The sequence below is a fragment of the Piliocolobus tephrosceles genome, chromosome 14 (genome assembly GCF_002776525.5).
Source record: "Piliocolobus tephrosceles isolate RC106 chromosome 14, ASM277652v3, whole genome shotgun sequence".
Taxonomy (NCBI): domain Eukaryota; kingdom Metazoa; phylum Chordata; class Mammalia; order Primates; family Cercopithecidae; genus Piliocolobus; species Piliocolobus tephrosceles.
Genome location: NC_045447.1, coordinates 25,753,885 through 25,769,537, shown reverse-complemented (window position 1 = coordinate 25,769,537; position 15,653 = coordinate 25,753,885). Strand labels below are relative to the sequence as shown.

At 46.5% G+C, this 15,653-nt stretch overlaps 1 protein-coding gene across 2 annotated transcripts; it reads right to left on the bottom strand.

Annotated features, from left to right (window-relative positions):
* Positions 1-1,249: 1,249 nt before the first annotated feature.
* Positions 1,250-3,189, bottom strand: RNF183 (ring finger protein 183). Of its 2 annotated transcripts, none has more exons than XM_023223801.2 (2): positions 3,116-3,189; positions 1,250-2,397 (listed from the first exon to the last, which is right to left on the bottom strand). In XM_023223801.2, the coding sequence occupies exon 2, from the start codon at positions 2,358-2,360 to the stop codon at positions 1,782-1,784; it is 579 nt and encodes a 192-aa protein (XP_023079569.1). In that variant the 5' UTR covers positions 2,361-2,397; positions 3,116-3,189; the 3' UTR covers positions 1,250-1,781. The 2 variants fall into 2 exon arrangements, with proteins under 2 accessions (XP_023079569.1, XP_023079568.1); XM_023223800.2 differs by lacking the exon at positions 3,116-3,189 and adding an exon at positions 2,970-3,033.
* Positions 3,190-15,653: the final 12,464 nt, after the last annotated feature.

Sequence of the window (15,653 nt, the reverse complement as noted above, 5' to 3'; positions counted from 1 at the left end):
GGGTCTTGCAGGGGAGCCAAAACCGGCCCCGACCCCCCCGGCCGGGGGGGAAGGGGAGACACCCTTTCAAAAAAAAAAAAAAAAAAAAAAAAAAGAAATGAAGTAAATGGGGAAAGGTGGAGTCCCAGTTTTAGTGTCATTATCTTTGACGGCACAAATGGAGAGACAGTTGCTAGTCCCCTAGAGGAGTATGTAGGCAGTTTTCCAACTTTGTAATGGAGAATTTTTCTTTATATTGGAGCTTAAACCGTTTGGTTTTTCTAAATGTGAAATATACGTCTTGGATATTTTGATGTATTTTGTACATTAAAACCCCTGGGGGGAATCTAACATTATTTGCAGCAAATCAACCAACTCAAATTCTGGCCTCTGAAAGCTTATTCCACATATGAAAAAAAACCCAAAAAACATCAAAATGTTATCCTTATATATTTGTGATGGTATCTTTTTTGTACGATGATATCTTTTTCCCGCCCCCACCCCCCCCCACCGAGACAGAGTTTCACTCTGTCACCCAGGCTGGAGTGCAGTGGCGCAATCTTGACTCACTGCAACCTCCGTCTCCTGGGTTCAAGCAATTCTCCTGCCTCAGCCTCCCCAGCAGCTGGGATTACAGGCACGCGTCACCACGCCCAGCTCATCTTTGCTGGGGATTACAGGCGTGAGCCGCTGTGCCCAGGCTGTGATGGTATCTTAACCACTCTAAAATTGTATCAGAGCCTTAAGCCACCAGGCAAGGTGGAAACTGGGGAAACAGAAATCAGGGTTTTAGACACTGCAAAGTTGCAACTTACCAAGCAACAGCCTGAGCCCCCAAATTCTGTCTGATTGGTTCCTGGATTCTATCGTGAAATCCAGGATGGGAGCTAAGCCTTTGCCTCTGTCCAGAGTTTCCATCTTCTTGAAGCCAGGATTATGGAGCTTGGGGGAGGGGAATCAGAACTCTACCCTGTGTCCATTCTAATCAGGGCCTCTGTATCTGCCTGGAGGAAGAAAGACCTATTCCTCCAAATCCCAGACTTCCCCTAGTCCACTGATGTAACATCTTTCACCGTTAGATTTCACCTAACACTCCATGAACTACATGGTGGCAAGAGGTGGTCTCATAGAAGCAGCAGCTGAATGAGCACACCCCTTCCTGCTAGTAAGGGCCATCTGCCACCCCTGGATAATCCTACTCTTCTCTTCCCTTAGTTCTGGCACTCAGCACCAGCCCAGTAAATGGTCATAGAATGAATAAGTGAATGAATTAATGAATGCAGAACAGTTTTACTGCAACTGGTGGCAAGACATCCAAAGAGAAAGCTGAAAAGAAACAAACACACATTTACCCACAGAATTCAAGCTCACTTCCCATTTTTTTTTTTTTTTTAGCAACCCATAGTAAAAAGAGCAATGCAAAAAAAAAATGCACTGAGTTTGAAGCAGCTCCAGTGAGAAATGCAACTTGCTATGCGAGCTAGTCAGGTTCCTGGATACCATTGTACAGCCCTTTGGCACAACTTGCTGTGGAGCTCTATGGTCAGAACTGCTTGTCTGTCCTTCCATGACGCCACACTCACACCCGGAGGTTGCTCCACATCTCCTAGTCCTTCAAGCTGTTCGTTTTTTTGTTTGTTTGTTTGTTTTTAATTGTTCCCAGAAGCAAACACGTGGTCTAAACAATCCCTGGATTGTAAAATAAACAACACTACAAAGGAAGACAATACCAAATGAGGCTCTGCAGTCACCATGCCCAGCAGCAACCGAAAAAAGTTTGGTTTCTTGTCCGGGAACAGCACTCACCCCACCCCCCAAAGGAACTGCTTGGTCCAAAAGATGGAGAAGATGAGCAACAGAGTGACACTGAGGATGACGGTCATCAGGTAGGCAAAGATGCGGAACTGAGGGTTGCGGAAACACTCCCTCGGAGAGTAGTGGCTGGGGACGGGGATGGGCGTAGGCACGGTGGCAGAGGCCGTGTCCGGGGGCGGCCCAGTCTGGCCCCCAGGCTGGGGGCCGAGGTCCAGCGTGTAGACTCGAGGCTGGCGCAGGAAGTAGCGGCTCTTGGGCTGGTCCTTGAGGCACAGCTGACGGCCTTCCAGGATGACGTGGTGCGGCTCCAGGCGGAGCAGGGTGAGCACGGCAGTGTCCGTGGGCAAGTCAGTGACGGGCTGCCCCAAGGCCAGCACCGTGGGCCGGCGACAGAGCGGGCACAGCAGGCGGCGCTGGGCTGGAGTCACCAGGCTAAGGTGGGCCAGGCATTCCACGCAGAAGGAGTGGCAACAATCCAGCATTTTGGGGGTATGGAACGTGTTGTTGAAGGGATTCCAGCAGATGGGGCACTTGGCCTCAAGCTCCCGGCCCTCCTGCTCAGCCATCCTCAGCCACACACAGGGAGGCCTCGCGGGAGACGTCCTGGCAGAATGGGGAAAGGAGCAAAGGAACAGCCATGAAGCCCCATCCCTGTGCTTGGCCTGGGGCAAAGTGTTCTATGGGTGTTGAAAGGTGTCATCACCATGTTTTACTCAGGTTCAAAAGCGTTTTGTTCTTGATCACCAGTTCCTAAGCCATCGAGTGGAGTCGAATGCTCTTGCAGCCTCCCCTCCGTCAAGGTGAAGGCCTGGGCCACCCCTACCAAGAGCCCCCAAGTGAGCCGGCATTGGAGGAGACGGCGCCCCGGGCTTTGGAGCTGGACGCAAATGCTCCTTATGGTCGGTGTCCGTGCCCATGGCTGCCCTGAACCCAGGGAGCTGGGGGTATGCCGCAGTCTGTGGATTTTGCTAGAGGACAAATGTTTCCTTCCCTGCTACCTCAAATCCCTGACTAGCGCAGAGATGGGTTTTGTGAATTCCCTGGTCTGTCCCTCCTATGGGGACAAATGCCAGCTCTTTCTCTCCTCCCCTTGAGCTAGAGGGCCAACCCTCCAGATCCTACTCACCCAGTCCTTGGCCTGGCAAGGGGACCCCTGGAAAGACTTTTCTCCCTACCTGGAAGGCTTGCAGAAGTTACCCTGACCCATTTCCCAGATCAGCCCTCCCAGAGCCTCTTCCCCTTCCAAAGCCTCTTCCCGGTCCTCTGCCTACCCTGGCTCCTCCTCCCTCCCTTTGTCCTGGGAAACCTTCAGGGCACGCACCTGGGCTTCTGGGGTTCCAGGGTGGTCAGGCAGACTGCACTGGAGGGCCTGAGGCTCCAGTCGCTCCCTCCCCTGAACCGGCAAAGCTTTGGGAGACTGCCTTCTTGCCACCAACCCAGGGGCCTGTCTCCATGGCAGCAGGCACGCAGCACCTGGGGCTGCCAGGTGGCCCAGTCTGCAGCCTCTTGAGCACACCTGCTTGGAGCCAAGGCCAGAGAGCTTCCTGGGGGGCGGGGTGGGGAGGGAGGTGGGGGACCTGAGTTCCCCCCAGGGCATGGTAACTAATTGAACCTGGAAGCCAAACACCTGTGAGATTGTGGGCAGTCCCTTCAAGACCTGGAGTCCCTGGTCTGGAAAGGTAGGGTGGCAATTTGCTCTTTCTAGATGTGGAGAGGGTAAGGGAGTCTTCTGGGCTTCCTCTCTCTGGGGTCCTCATTTCTCTTCAAAAGTGGCTGGAACCTCCTCCTTGCACAAAGGGGCTGCCTGCTCAGCACTTCGGTTGCTGTGAAAGTCACCTACTTGGAAGCTTAAAAGCTCCGACTATCAGATTCAGTCCAGTCACCCACTGATCTTTTAATGTGCCTAAGTAACTGCAAGCAGCGTGTACAAACCTTGCTGCCTTCTGCTTTGTTCTTAGCACACAGCTGCTCAGCCTTCTGAGATCTTAGAGTTGGTCATCCCACCAACCTTAGGGAGTTAAAGCGGGGAGTTGCAGGGACACACACTCCAGCCCTGCTTCTCCATTTCAACCAGAAATACTTGGCTTTTCTCTGTTTTTCATATAGGTCATTTGAATAATCTAAAGAGTTGAGCTGCTGGGGAAAAGAAAAAGTTTAAAAACCAATTCTCCATCTGAACTACTCATTTTGCAGATGAGAGACAAGAAGTGACTCACCCAAAGTCACCCAGCTAGTTAATGGTGACATGGGACCCATGTCTTCAGACTCATGATTTTCGAAAAGACGGAAGGCTACATCCACGCCATCCACCTACTCAGTGTGTGCTACTAGCTAGATAATAAGTGTTTGCATGAGATCGGGAATCCCTCACAGCCAGAAGACTCATGGTAGAAATCCAGGAACAGTGCAAAAGGGGATCTGGGGGGAAGGGAGTCTCCCTAAAGCCCCTGATATGATATGATATCATCTATCCCGATTGAGTCAATGTCTGAAGCAAAACCTGCTCTTTATACTCTTTGACCCGTGGCTTCCTGGTTTTCTTCTAGACCTCTGGCACTGCTCCAAACAGGGAAGGAGGAAATGAAGATATGTGGAGGGAGACGGAGCCCTAAGCGAAACCAGGGTAGTTTACCAGGGCTCTGCACCAGTGCTTTCTTCTGCAGTCCATTCATCCACTCGGTCATTATTGAGGGCTTACTCTAGCCCAAGTGCTGTGCAAGGGATTATTGGGTATTAGGGTGAATAAAATAGACATTGTCTTTGACCTCATGACATTTAGAGTGTAGTGAGGCAAAGAGACATTTAATGAGTAATGGGCAATCAATAAATGCACAGTTTTAATGGTTGTTAATAAAAGGCAAAAAGGAAAATGGGCTTCGGGTGCTTGGTCGCTGCTCCCGATGAGACCAGCAGAGAATGTTTCTGCAAAGAGGTGACAGAAGAGCTGAGACCAAAGTGTATAAGAATCCAGCCACGCAGAGTGGAGGAAGAGCATTGCAGGCCCGGGGAACAGCATGTGTGGCTCTGAGGCGAGAAAAATTCTTCCAATCTGAGAAAGTGAAAGGAGCCCAGGGTGACCAAGCTGTGGTGGCTGCAGCCAGGGTAGGCAAGGTGTTGAGGGACAGGACGCAGGACCTGTGAGCTCAGAAGCTCATCTGGATTTTATTACAGGGGTGAGCGTAGGATAAGGTACCTGATCCTATTTCCATTTTTAAAACACCATCCTAGCTGCAGAGCAGAGGACAGACTGAGGGGGACAAGACCGGGAAGGGAACACCTGTTCGGGCTGCAGCTGTGTGGCTCAGGCATTCGATGGTGGTGCAGGTTAGGCAGTGGCGGAGAAGATAAAAGGGGATGGGATAAGTGATATCTTTGGGGACAGAATCAAAGCCACTTCCCAAGAAGCAGTGGAGCTCTAGGGATCCAGTTGTAGTTTATGTCAAGGTTCATGACGCCAGATCCATGGAATCCATGGCTGTGATTCCAGTTGAATTGCTTGACCTCTCTGTGCCTCTATTTCCCCTTGTGAAAAGGAAGCCAAAACTAGTAAAGCTTTTAGTTAGAGCCCAGCACCCAGTAAAGACTACAAAGCGACATAGCACCTAACAACGGGAATATGTTCTGAGAAACCCATCGTTGTGTGAACAGCACAGAGTGTATTTACACAAACCTAGATGGTAGAGCCTGCTACATGCCTAGGCTATGTGGTCTAGCCTGTTGCACCTAGGCTACAAACCCATACAACTTATTAGGTTCTGAATACTATAGGTATTGTAACACAATGATAATTATGTGTGTATTTCAACATAAACTTAGAAAAGGCACAGTAAATATATGGTATTATAATCTTATGTGGCCACCATCACATACGTAATCCACCACTGACCAAAGCATTGTTATGGATATATGAGGCAACTGAAATTATTAATGCAAATGGATTTGAGGGAAAGGAAGGGTCAAGGCTGACTTCAAAGCCACAACAAAGTTCTCTGCATCAAGCTTTGAGGAGCTCCTGAATCCCAGAGTGTGTTAGAAGCAGACCTTTTATACTTATCAGAAGCCTTAAACTGTATGTAACCCTGACTCATCATTTCCCGCACTGGGAATTGATTCCACGGAAATCATCAAGGACTTCTGCAAAGATGTGAGTACAGAGAAGCCCATCCGGGCGCTGGTTTAACAGTGACGTATGGAGAACTACGTCATCATCCAGTAATAGGATATTGATTAAGTAGATTCTGCTCCATCTATTGGAAGAGATATTATGCAGCCTTTAATATGATGTGGTAAAACTATCAATATGGATATATGCCTAGGATATAATGTCATTAAGCAAAAAAGAACCAGCAACAAAACCATATTGCAATATAATCCAATTTTCAAAAATGTGTGCGCAATGGAAAAAAAAGTCTGGAAAGATAGATAACCAAATATTAGCAGTGGTTATCTCTGGGGGCAAGATTATAAGTTTTTTTTTTTTTTAATTCTCTTACCTGAAAATTCTAACTTCACTCCAGTAAGCTTGTATTACTACACATCAAGATCTCCTGTTTCCCCCCAGATCAGACCTACATTCTCTGAAATTCCATGGCCAGAGCTGTAAAAGGCTGTCCAAGAGGAGGAAGGATCATTATTGCCTGGATCTTTATCTGTGCTGCTCTCCCAGGGATCCTGTTGTTTCAGGATCAGCTGGGGAGAGACTCTGGCCACATATCACCCCCACCCCAAGCCAGGACATCTCAGCTACAGTAAATCCTAAATACTGTCACAAAGTCATCTCCTTGGTCTGTGAACAAGTCATCACCAAATATCAGTTGTCTCCAGCACCACTCCATTGTTTTTACCCAGAAACTGGCATTTCATAGCACTTCACAGTTTACAGAGGTTCCTGGCCCTTGCTAAGATCTAAGTGTGGTGATCCATCTAGATAGGTTACTTGCCTTTTAGGATATTTTGTTGTTTGCAGAAGGCCATTTCATACTCCAACACCACCCTGTGAGAGAGGCTGAAGGGGGAGTACAAAGTGTGCCGGCTTTGTAACCAGATTTGGAACCATTTGTCTTGGACAAATGGCTTAACCTCTCTGAACTTCATTTTCCTCCATAAAAAAGGGTAATCATCCCACTCCTACAGGGTTGCCCTGGGGAAGGAATAGTCTATAAGGTGCCCAGTAGAATACAGAAGACACGCAACTCTGGTTAGCATGATTATTGTTAGACCCATTTTCTAGATGAGGAAGCCAAGGCTCAGAAAGTTGAGGCGACTTGCCGAAGGCTTCCCAGCTAAAGAGTGGCTGAGTTTGAAAGATGAACCCAATAGCCTGCCCTCCCAGGCCAGAGTTCACCTGCCACGCGCTCAGGGCTGCTGCCTCTCCGGACTCTGGGGCCCTGTGACCCATCCCTCCGCGACCCTCTCTGTCTCCTTACCTGCTCCCCCGGAGCCGCCTCCTCTGCCTCCCTTCCCTGCAGCCCTGCACGCATGTACTTTGTTTTCTGACTTCCCAGGCCCGAATTCCAGGCAGCGTGGGTGGGTCTCATTTGCATAGGTCTTAGCAGCGCTTGGCCAGCTCTCACTGTTTCAGGTTTTCTTCTTCCTTCTGATGACTTTGGACTTCCTGTACACCCGGGAAGCTTTGGCTGCTTTGTCTTTCTCCTGTGAGTGACTCTGGCTTTTTTCTCTGAGGGGGTCAAGTGCAGTCATCCTTGCAGGGCTCTGTTGTGGGTTGGGTTGACCTGCCATCCCCTCGGATTCCACTGTCCTCTGCGTGCTGACCCGCCTGGACTCCTGGCTTCTGCCCAGATAGATCCTTCCCTATGCTGAGCCCCTGCAACCAAAATACAAACAGCTCTTGCAAAATACTAACAAAAGCAGCCACTAATACAGCAGAAAAATAGTCAGGAGACAGTTGAGCATCTGCCTGAAGAGCCAGGGTTCTCAAGCAAGGCACACTTCTAGGCCAGAGTTCAATCCTCACTGAGAATCCAAACTCCATTTAACTAGCGATGGAGACTTGAGCAAATTAGTTAACATCTGCCAGCCTCAGTTTCCTCACCTGAAAATGGCCATAGTATCCTACCTACTTGATCTGTAGATGAAATGAGGTAATATATGTCGAGATCGCATAATAGCACAGTGCCTGGCACACAGTAACTCAGTAAATGTTAACCAGAACTATTATTGTTATATGACCGGTCTGTTCATATGGCCCATCTTTTGTTCCTGCTCAAATTCTTTTTGTACCTATTCTTTTTGTACCTATGGTCCTCTTTTCTCTTCTCTTCTCCTCTCTTCTCTCTCTCTTTCTTCTTTCTTTTTCTTTCTTTCTTTCTTTCATGATGTATTCTTACTCTGTTGCCCAGGCTAGAGTGCAGTGGGGCAATACTGGCTCACTGTAACCCCAATCTCCCTGGTTCCAGCAATCTCCTCCCTCAGCCTCCCGAGTAGCTGGGACTATGGGTGCGCGCCACCATGCTCAGGTAATTTTTACATTCTTAGTAGAGACAAGGTTTCGCCATGTTGGCCAGGCTGGTCTTGAACTCCTGACCTCAGGTGATCCACCCTCCTCGACCTCCCAAAGTGCTGAGATTACAGGTGTGAGCCACCACGCCTGGCCCCTTATTTCTTTACTGACATTTTCAGCAGTACTTGAGAAATAAGTAAATAAATGTATCTGCTTGGTGATGTAATCAAACGCCCTAGTCCCCTCATTCTGTGGTTTTTTTTTTACAGTAATTTTTATGTATTTATGTATTTTGAGACAGAGTCTCACTCTGTCATCCAGGCTGGGGTGCAGGGCATGATCTCAGCTCACTGCAGCCTCAACCTCCTGGGATCAAGCAATCCTCCCACCTCTGTCTCCTGAGTACCTGGGACTACAGGTGCATGCCACCGTGGCTGGCTAATTTTTGTATTTCTTGTAGAGATGGGGTTTCTCCACGTTGCCTAGGCTGGTCTCAAACTCCTGGGCTCCAGCAATCCATCTGCCAAAAGTGCTAGGATTACACGTGAGCCACCGCTCCCACATTTGATTTTTAAATAAGTAATATATTTACATGGTTGACCATGTGAAAGGTGTGATTTCACAGTGAAAACTTTCTCTTCGCAGCCACCTAGTTTCCCTGGAAATCAAAGTATTATACTATCAGTTTGTTGTGTATCTTTCCAAAGATGTTTTATGCATACACAAACAGCATGTCCATGGCGAAACATCTATGTATTCCCTTACCTCCTTTTTACACAAATGTGCGTATTATGTACCCTGTTCTGCATTTTTCTTTTTTCATTTGCTGATGTATTTGAGATATCATTCTGTATTAGTACATGAAGACCTTCTTCGGTTTTGGCCCGGCGCGGTGACTCACACCTATAATCCCAGCACTTTGGGAGGCCAAGGCGGGTAGATCACTTGAGGTCAGCAGTTCAAGACCACCCTGGCCAACATGGTGAAACCCCATTTCTACTAAAAATACAAAAATTAGCCGGTGTCACGGTGCATACCTGTAGTCCCAGCTACTCAGGAGGCTGAGGCAGGAGAATCGCTTGAACCTGGGAGGCTGAGGTTGCAGTGAGCTGAGATTGTACCACTGCACTCCAGCCTGGGCGACAGAGCAAGACTCTGTCTCAAATAAAAATAATAGTAATAATAATAATAAGACCTTCTTCAGTTTTTTTAATGGTTGTATCAGATTTCATTGAATGACTGTACCATAAATCACTTCACCAATCCCCTATTGATCGAATCCCCTGATTATAAATATATAAATATTGAATGAAAGAATAATGCAAAAATGCTGATTTTAAGTTAGCCTAGAATTGTGTGAAAATAAAACTGTGGACTTTGGGAAGTTTTTAGATCTCTAAACAAAATGTCTGAGTAATTCTCCTCTTTCTGAGCTGGAGATGAGAGGTATTTGATCACCGATGGCCTCGAAGTTCCTCTCAGCTCTGGAATTCCCTGCTTTTCGGTGTCACTACTGGTTAACTGAGGTTAGTGGGGTTTCGAGACACTGATTTAGTCTAAAGAACCTGGTTTGTATTTGAAAGTTTGGAAGTCATGCTTTCTGACTTGCCAACATAAGAAAACATAAAGTTCATCTACTTTGGCCTGATCATGTAATTCCCCAGAAGTATCAAAAAGATAATTTTGGTTGAATGAGGACATTCATTGTAGTTTTATTTTAATCCCAAATGATTGAAAACACTCCAAAACCCCATCAATTAAGTGAAAAACTACATAATCATTTAAAATGATGATATAGAAAGATTTTCATTGACTTGTAAAAATGGTCACAGTATACTGTAAACGGGGGGGGGAAAGCAGTTTAAAAATGGTGCATGTTGGCAGGGCGTGGTGGGTGGCTCACGCTTGTAACCCCAGCACTCTGGGAGGCCAAGGCGGATGGATAGCAAGGTCAGGAGTTTGAGACCAGCCTGGCCAATATGGTGAAACCCCGTCTCTGCTAAAAAAAATACTAAAAAAAAAATTAGCCAGGCGTGGTGGCGGGTGCCTGTAATCCCAGCTACTTGGGAAGCCAAGGAGGCAGGAGAATCACTTGAACAGGCAGAGGTTGCAGTAAGCTGAGATCACGCCACTGCACTCCAGCCCAGGCAACAGAGAGAAACTCCAGCTCAAAAAAAAAAAAAAAAGGTGCATGTTGGCTGGGCACATGCCTGTAATCCCAGCACTTTGGGAGGCCAAGGTTGGAGGATTGCTTGAGCCCAGGAGTTCAAGACCAGCAACCCCATTGCTACAAAAAATAAAAAATTAGCTGGGTGTGGTGGTACATGCCTGTTGTCTCAGATACTCAGGAGGCTGAAGTGGGAGAATCACTTGAACCCAGAAAGTCAAGGCTGCAGTGATCCCAGATCTCACGACTGCACTCTAGCCTGGGCAACAGAGCAAAGACCCTGTGAAAGAACGAAAAGTAAAAAAGAAAGAAAAGAAAAGAAGAAAAGAGAGGGAGAAGGAAGGAAAGAAGGAAGGAAGGGAGGGAGGGAGGAAGAAAGGATGGAAGAGAGGGAGGGAGGGGAAGGAAAAGAAAAGGAAAGAAAGAGAGAGTACGTAGCATAAGCCAGATTTTGTAAAGCATAATTTATGTATAAAGACTGCAAGGCCGTGAGGCAAAATGTCACGATATTTATCTCTGGGTGATGGCCACTCATGTTTTCATGTTATCACTTTCTTCTTATATTTTCTAAGTTCTCAAATATGTATTACTTTTGTAGTAAGAAAGTTCACTTAGAGAGTAAGTTAAGTTTGAGTTTTCTGCAACCAGGGTATCCAGAACTTAAAAAGATAAGCAGGTAGGGCAGGTAAGAAGTCAGTCATGACATTGTAAGCATTGAAATAAAAATAAAATAAGTCATAGCCAGGCGTGGCCTGTAATTCCAGCACTTTGGGAGGCTGAGGCAGGCAAATCACTTGAGGTCAGGAGTTCGAGACCAGCCTGGCCAACATGGTGAAACCCCATCTCTACTAAAAATACAAAAATTAGCCAGGCGTGATGGTGGATGCCTGTAATCCCAGCTACTCAGTAGGCTGAGGCAGGAGAATCACTTGAACCCAGGAGGCGGAGGTTGCAGTCAGCCAAGATCGCTCCATTGCACTCCAGCCTGGGCAACAAGAGCGAAACTCTGTCTCAAAAAAAGAAAATAAAATTTAAAAAGTCGTGGCCTTTTTCCAGGTCACTAATTGTCTAATGAGTCCGTGTATTATCATCATGTGTGTGGGTGGTCAGGCTAAGGAATGCTTTTCCAACACTGGAATATTTTTCCAGGGAGATACCTGGGAGAGAGAGTGAGGCATCTCAGGAACTTGAGAGTTGAACTAATTTATAAAGTTCATGCTTGTGGGGGCAAGGTCAGCTATCCGGAAAAGCACCTCACCTAAGCAGTACCTTAGACCTGGGTGAGTGAACAGTCATGAGACTCGGTGGAGCCCAGCCAAGGTCTGGAGCAGAGGCGTGGGGTGGTTTTAACCCGTCTGGGAAAGAAGAGGTGGCAGGAGGCAGAAGGATGGAGAAAAGGTGATGACTGCAGCAGGTTTAGAATCCGGGATGGTCAATGTTTAGCAGGTCCCAGTCAAGGGCGGAGGACAACTCTCCCTAGGGGACCACCATGTCATCATCACTCAGAGCCTTGCCTGAGGCTTGTCTAGCATTTAGGACAGTTCCGGCAGCATAGGCTTCAATTAGAGATTGTTAGATATGCAAAATCTGGCAGGACTTGGTGGCTCACGCCTGTAATCATGGCTCTTTGGGAGACTGAGGCAGGCGGATCCCTTGGGGTCAGGAGTTCAAGACCAGCCTGGACAACATGGCGAAACCCCATCTCTACTAAAAATACAAAAATTAGCTGGGTGTGGTAACAGGCGCCTGTAAATACAAAAATTAGCTGGGCGTGGTAACGGGCACCTGTCATGCCAGCTACTCGAGAGGCTGAGGCAGGAGAAAACTTGAACCTGGGAGGTGGAGATTGCAGTGAGCCAAAATTGTGCCATTGCACTCCAGCCTGGGCGACAGGGCGAGACTACGTCTCAAAAAGCGTGGTGGCTCAAGCCTGTAATCCCAGCACTTTGGGAGGCCGAGACGGGTGGATCACGAGGTCAGGAGATCGAGACCATCCTGGTCTACACGGTGAAACCCCGTCTCTACTAAAAAAAAGTACAAAAAACTAGCCGGGCGAGATGGCGGGCGCCTGTAGTCCCAGCTACTCGGGAGGCTGAGGCAGGAGAATGGCGTAAACCCGGGAGGCGGAGCTTGTAGTGAGCCGAGATCGCACCACTGCACTCCAGCCTGGGCGACACAGCGAGACTCCGTCTCAAAAAAAAAAAAAAAAAAAGAAATGCAAAATCTCAGACCCACTGCAGACCTACAGAGGCAGAATTTGCATTTTTACGAGATCCCTGGGAGATTCAGAGAGACATTAAAAGTGAAGAGTACTGATTTAGGAGAAATACCTCCAACATATACTTCTTGAGCCTTCTGATTATATTCAGCTTCGGATTCATAAAGGCTCCCAAGAACCTGACCCCTAGGCAGGGCAATGTGAATCCCAACCTGGGGATGGGCACCCCCGGCCTCTACTGTGTGCAGCATCTGAATTTGCTTTCCAAGTCACAATCCCTTATTCAAAACCTTTGGTTCCAAGTGTATTTCAGAATTCAGAATTGTTCATATTTTAGGAAGGTAAGATGATGCATTTGCCAACTCTCCCAGTTCTCCCAGTGGGATCTGGGGCAGTACCCTATATTCAAACATTAATATCCTGCAGTTTATTATGACTATTGACACCAAAAAGAATAAATCTCACAAGATCAGGTACATTTTGGCACCAAATTTAATGAAAAATCTTGGTTTTCAGGCTGGGCATGGTAGGCTCACACCTGTAATCCCAGAACTTTGGGAGGCTGAGGCGGGTGGATAACAGGGTCGGGAGTGCGAGACCAGCCTGGCTAACACGGTGAAACCCTGCCTCTACTAAAAATACAAAAATTAGCCAGGTGTGGTGGCACATGCCTGTAATCCCAGCTACTCAGGGGACTGAGGCAGGAGAATTGCTTGAATCTGGGAGGTGGAAGTTGCAGTGAGCCGAGATCGTGCTACTGCACTCCAGCCTGGGCAACAGGGCGAGGCTCTGTTGCAAAAAAAAAAAAAAGAGACAGCAAATAAACTCACCTAAAACTTTAGACACAGAGATAATTGCCCACACATTTGGATTATAAATTTTCTCTTTATATTTTAAATATATATTTTATATATTTTTAAATAATACATATAATTATTTTATATAATTTCATATAAAATGTCACACTGTATGTAGTTTTCCAGCCTCTGTTTTTCACTTTTCATCTTTTTATTTAATCAAAGAGTCTTCTACAGCCTTTTCTTCAAAATCAAGGTAGTTTTATTTTGGTTGTAAAAGTGATAATAGGAAAAAACAAACATACATTTGCTTATATGTGCATGAAGTCTCTAACAGGATACACTAGTTGCTGGTCACACTGTTTACCTCTGGAGGGAGCCAGATGGAAGGCAGACAGGGACGAGAGAAGGAATTTTTATTGTATAATCTTTTGGACTCTTGATTATTACTTTGTGAGTGTATTCTCTATTTCAAAAATAAAATTTGAAAAAACTGATACATCTTCACTGCAAAAGAAATCAAGAAATATAGAAAGGAACAAAGAAGAAAATAAATTCATTTTTAAACTCAATACCCAGGTACAACACTGTTAATATTTTTGCCATATTTCCTCCAAGCCTTTATCTATGAATGTACAGACGTGTATGGAGGTATTTTTACCAAAACAGGATGATGCTTTTCGATGGTTTTTGTTTCCTGTGTTTTTCATGTAGGGTGAATCACAGACAGCTTCCATGCTGCCTAATTTTAAACATCTGCATTGTTATTGCATGAAATTAGCCAGTTACCAAAAAATTAATCCAGGGGAACTGAGTCCAGCATCTGAACACGCAGTGCCAGGTAACACCAACCCCCTGATCCAAAGCTGGGATTTTCTTTTATTTTCTTTTTCTTTTTTCTTTCTTTCTTTTTTTTTTTTTTTTTTTGAGACAGAGTCTCGCTCTGTGACCCAAGCTGGAGTGCAGTGGCACGATCTCAGCTCACTGCAACCTCTGCTTCCCAGGTTCAAGCAATTCTCCTGCCTCAGCCTCCTGAGTAGCTGGGATTACAGGTGTGCACCACCACACCCAGCTAATTTTTGTATTTTTAGCAGAGATGGGGTTTCACCATGTTGGTCTGGCTGGTCTCAAACTCCTGGCCTCAAGTGATCCGCCCGCTTCAGCCTCCCAAAGCACTGGAATTCCAGGCGTGGGTCATCGCACCAGCCACGGTCTACATTTCTAATGATAAAGCTGCTCTTTAATAATTATGTTTTCAGAAGGCCATTTGGAAATAGTTTTTTTCTCACTGTTGGATTATAAAAACACCAAGTGACCTGAGTTCTACACTTTTTTGTGCCAAAATGAAGAACATTAATAATAAGCATCCATTTGCCCTTAAGTATATATATTTAAATCATAAATATGTAAGTAAATGTATACATTTATTTAATTTTTTTTTTTTTGAGACGGAGTCTCGCTCTGTCGCCCGGGCTGGAGTGCAGTGGCCGGATCTTAGCTCACCGCAAGCTCCGCCTCCTGGGTTTATGCCATTCTCCTGCCTCAGCCTCCGAGTAGCTGGGACTACAGGCGCCTGCCACCTCGCCCGGCTAGCTTTTTGTATTTCTTAGTAGAGATGGGGTTTCACCGTGTTAGCCAGGATGGTCTCGATCTCCTGACCTCATGATCCGCCCGTCTTGGCCTCCCAAAGTGCTGGGATTACAGGCTTGAGCCACCGCGCCCGGCACATTTATTTAAATTTTAAATATGCAATTGGCCGGGTTCCAAGGGCTTATCCACCTTCCTGGAAAAAAAGTCAACTGTCTTTGGAAAATTCCTTGACATTTTAGAGGGGCAGCCTCTAAAATGAAGTGTTCAATGAATGTTCGAGGAATGAATGAATTTTAGCAGCCTGTATCTTAGGTGCTGAGAGTATCTGATTAGGGCGTATCAGACTAAAAAAAGTCCTCTACAAACACTAGCATTTACTAATCTATTTTCTACTTAAAATGCGTAATTTGACATCAAGCACACATACAGTTTATGGAAACAATTTTATTGGTAACAGAACCCTACTAACTCATCAGAGCCCTACTATTTTCTCCCGTGTACTTTCCTTCTCCTGGCAGCCTGTCCCCCTTCCCTGGAACCCCCTCCCAACTCATTCCCGTGGACTTTCTGACTTGCTGCCTCTCTCCCTTCTGGGAAAAAGTGTCAGCTGATGCACTAATAATCCAG